General features: G+C 53.7%; 1 protein-coding gene across 1 annotated transcript in view; it reads left to right on the top strand.

Annotated features, from left to right (window-relative positions):
• Positions 1–3,461, top strand: part of Bpifb3 (BPI fold containing family B member 3) — a 15,935-nt gene that overhangs the window by 7,193 nt on the left and 5,281 nt on the right. The window contains exons 7-10 of the mRNA XM_031373720.1: positions 298–358; positions 1,042–1,133; positions 1,258–1,437; positions 2,895–2,948. Of these exons, the coding sequence (XP_031229580.1) occupies positions 298–358; positions 1,042–1,133; positions 1,258–1,437; positions 2,895–2,948 (387 nt within the window). The remainder of the gene's footprint in view (positions 1–297; positions 359–1,041; positions 1,134–1,257; positions 1,438–2,894; positions 2,949–3,461) is intronic.

Consider the following 3,461-nt stretch of genomic DNA (forward strand, 5'->3'; position numbering starts at 1 on the left):
GCTTTCTGACTCTACACTGGGTAGCAGGATGGACCAGCGACCATAGAGGGGGACAGCAGTTACCTTGGCCCAGTGGCCCTGTCATGTCTACTGCTCCTCCCTCACAGTGCACTTTCTAATGGGGCTCATGTAAGAGATGAGAGATTGTGTGTCCATATGCCACTCCCGTCACGTCTTCACGCCTTGCTTTGCTTTGAGCCTCAGCACCACACAGCCATTTTGGAGAGAGGCAGCTGTCTCCTGCCCCAAGCAGGGCACACCCTATCTCTCCAGTGATCTCTGTCTCTTCCTGTACAGCTGTGTCCTGTGGTAGACAGTGTGCTGAGCGTGGCGAATGAGCTCTTGGGGGCTACACTGAGTAAGTTGGGGCCCTACCCCTCCTCCGTGCTCCTCTCACCATTGAGCAGGTGGCCACGGAGGGAAGGGGGGCAGTTTCTCTTCCTCCTTAGACTGTCCATTACACTTTGGGGAATCCTAGGATAGAGACCTAGGAAGAGGTCCAAGGGAGGATGTCTAGGGAGGAGCCCAGCTAGCCCGAGGTGGGGGGAAGGCCTCAGATCCACGTCTGAGATCTCCACCTGCCAGCTGCTGTAGACAGACACCTACTGAGCACTTGGGGCTGAAACAGGAGGTAAATATTCTCTGTGGAGATGAAAGCCACAGGCCCAGAGAGCTTTAGCAAAGCAGTGATGGCCTTGCAGCCCAGTGACCGTCTCTGCCTCGTAGAGACCTCTGCACTCAGGGAAGTATGAACAGACACAGGCAGGATGGTGCTGTGGTCACCCCTCCATCAGGGAGGCTGAGAAAGAGGCAGGGCAGGCATGAGTCAGCCATGGCAGCTCTGAAAACAGGAGTACAGGCTTTCCCAATCTGTGTGCCCTCAGACCGTGGCCCTCCATAAACGGGGTGAAATGGGGGTGACAGCAGTACCCAAATGAATTCTGGGTAAAGGGTAAGCATGCAACAGATGCTCAATAAATGAAAGTGGCACTGTTCCCAGGGGCTGGGTTGAGGTCTTCCTGTCTGCCCTCTTTCCTGCAGGCCTGGTGCCCCTTGGGCCTCTGGGGTCTGTGGAGTTCACTCTGGCTACACTACCCCTAATCTCCAACCAGTACATTGAGCTGGATATAAATGTGAGTGTCCCAGGGCCAGGGCAGTGGGGTCCGTGGTGGAGCCACAGAGGTGGATGGGGATCCCTGACAAGGCCAGGAGGCCCAGCACTCACAGACCCACCTGTCTCTGTCTCCTGCCTGGTAGCCCATCGTGAAGAGCATAGCTGGCGACGTCATTGATTTTCCCAAGCCACGCCTCCCAGTCAAGGTGCCCCCCAAAGAGGACCACACCTCCCAAGTGACTGTCCCGCTCTACCTCTTCAGCACCGTGTTTGGACTCCTGCAAACCAACGGCGCCCTTGACCTGGACATCACCCCTGAGATGGTGAGTGGCTTATGGAGATACTGGGTTGGGACATCTGCTCCTGGCTATGGCGGGGCTGCTGCTGAGTTTTCCCATGTCGTCTCTCATAGCCTTGCTGAGCCTGTTCTCTGTAAGTGGGGGCTGGGCATGCTTCGAGCACACACCCTGTGGTCCACCCTGTTCTAGGGAGCATGTCAATAACCCTCCGAACCTGCATGGCGCTCCTGAAGCCTTCTAACCTCAGCCACAGAAAGTCACTCCCAATAGTCAGAACTGACAGAGTCAGATTTCTCTCTATCCAAGGATGAAAGGATTTTTACCAGATGAACCTTTCTTGAGTTTAAGTCGTTTTATACTAAAGTAGGAATGGCTAACAATCCCATCTACTTTCTCAAGAGTAGATTTGAGTTGAAGAAAAGTAAGCCAAGCTTAGACTTTGCTGAAGGTCACTTGCACTTTCATACTGGAGTTTCTGGAATCTCCTTACTCCTGGGCTGGCCTCTTTGCCCCAGAAGACCCGGCCTCTAGAGGCCCCACCAGAGGCTTCCTCTCCATCTCCTGTTTCATCTCTACCTGGAGCATTGAGCTCTGAGCTATTTGGAGCCCTCACATACAGCTTAGGCCCAAGGCAAGAGGGTTGACTTCTCACCTCGTACAGGATGGGGAGGGCTCCCTAGGGGACAGAGATAGTTTCTGAGAGCTGAATGGAGCCCCAAGCTCGAGGCAGGGGTCTTTAGCTGGGGAGAAGGCAGAATCTGAAGAAAGGAGTGTGTCCTTGAATGACCCATAGATGGGGCTGTGAGCATTGTGATGACTGGTCCTCCCAGGACACATCTGATACTGCAACCATCACAGTGTGTTAACTGAGCCTGAGGATGCTCCTTCAGCTCTGGGGACAGAGTGTGGACAGATCTGTTCTGATAGGTGGTTCGTGTGGGGCCACCATTGCTTAGCAACCTGGCAGGACCTTGGTGACCCCTGCTTAGCTTCCAAGGAGGGAAGGCACATGGGCCCAGTGAGACCATATTTCCTAACATTTTAGCCAGAGCTGGTAAACTTACATGAACCTACGATTTATAAAGACTGGAAGTGGTCATATTTATAAGTGACCTCTGGGGTGACAGATATGAGCAGCTAGCTGGCTGCCTTTCTCAGCGTGGTCTAGCAGCAATGAGAGGACTCTAATACCAGGCAGTTCAGCTGCATATCCTGCCCATCCTGGGCCACCGTTAGCCAAGGATGGAGCCCAGGCAGAGTCTTAGCATCACTGTGTAACGTGGGAGCAGTCTTAGTCTGGCCTCTGAGCTGCTGTGTAGGGTGTGCTAGGGAAGCCGGGAAGAGCGCCTGGTACAGGGTCAGGCTCCAGGAGTGTCTGTAGTGAGCAGAGGTGGGAGGGACACACTCTGTCCCTGTCTCCAGGGACACTAGCCTGGGACTCCAGCCTTCTCCACTAACCTCTTGTTTGCTCTCACATCCAGGTTCCCAGGAATGTCCCGCTGACAACTACTGACCTGGCAGCTTTGGCCCCTGAGGTGAGTGGGCCCTCTTAGGGGCTTGATCAATGCAGCACTTTCCTGGATTGACTCCAGAAACTTTCCCAGGGCATCTCTCCAAATACCCATGACTAATATGGAGCCCAAATTTATACTAAAGTGTGGAGCACTACCACCATACCCTTTTCTGATAGCATAACAGGCTTGTAAAGGAAAGAAGCAGAGTGTCCCAGAAGCCACCTGAGTGCTGTGGTCACAGCACCAGAGACCAGGAGAGTCTTCCCAGGCTTCTGATTCACAGTGGGACCATTCTGAGTCTCCTAGTAACACCTACTCTTTGAGAAGTGACAGAAATCAGGATAACACAGCCACATAGAGGACAGAGGCATGCTAGCATCTGAGGGCCAGTGTGTCCCATGCCCGGATTCCTAAGCTGCTGAATTATTATCAACACAGAGACTCATAAGATCCATCCACAAGGGTCCCTCAGACCAGAAGACGTCCCCAGCATGTCTCGGTCTTCTCTGTCCTGGAGGGGGGTCATGGAGGTGG

The sequence above is a fragment of the Mastomys coucha genome, unplaced genomic scaffold (genome assembly GCF_008632895.1).
Source record: "Mastomys coucha isolate ucsf_1 unplaced genomic scaffold, UCSF_Mcou_1 pScaffold15, whole genome shotgun sequence".
In the NCBI taxonomy this organism is placed as follows: domain Eukaryota; kingdom Metazoa; phylum Chordata; class Mammalia; order Rodentia; family Muridae; genus Mastomys; species Mastomys coucha.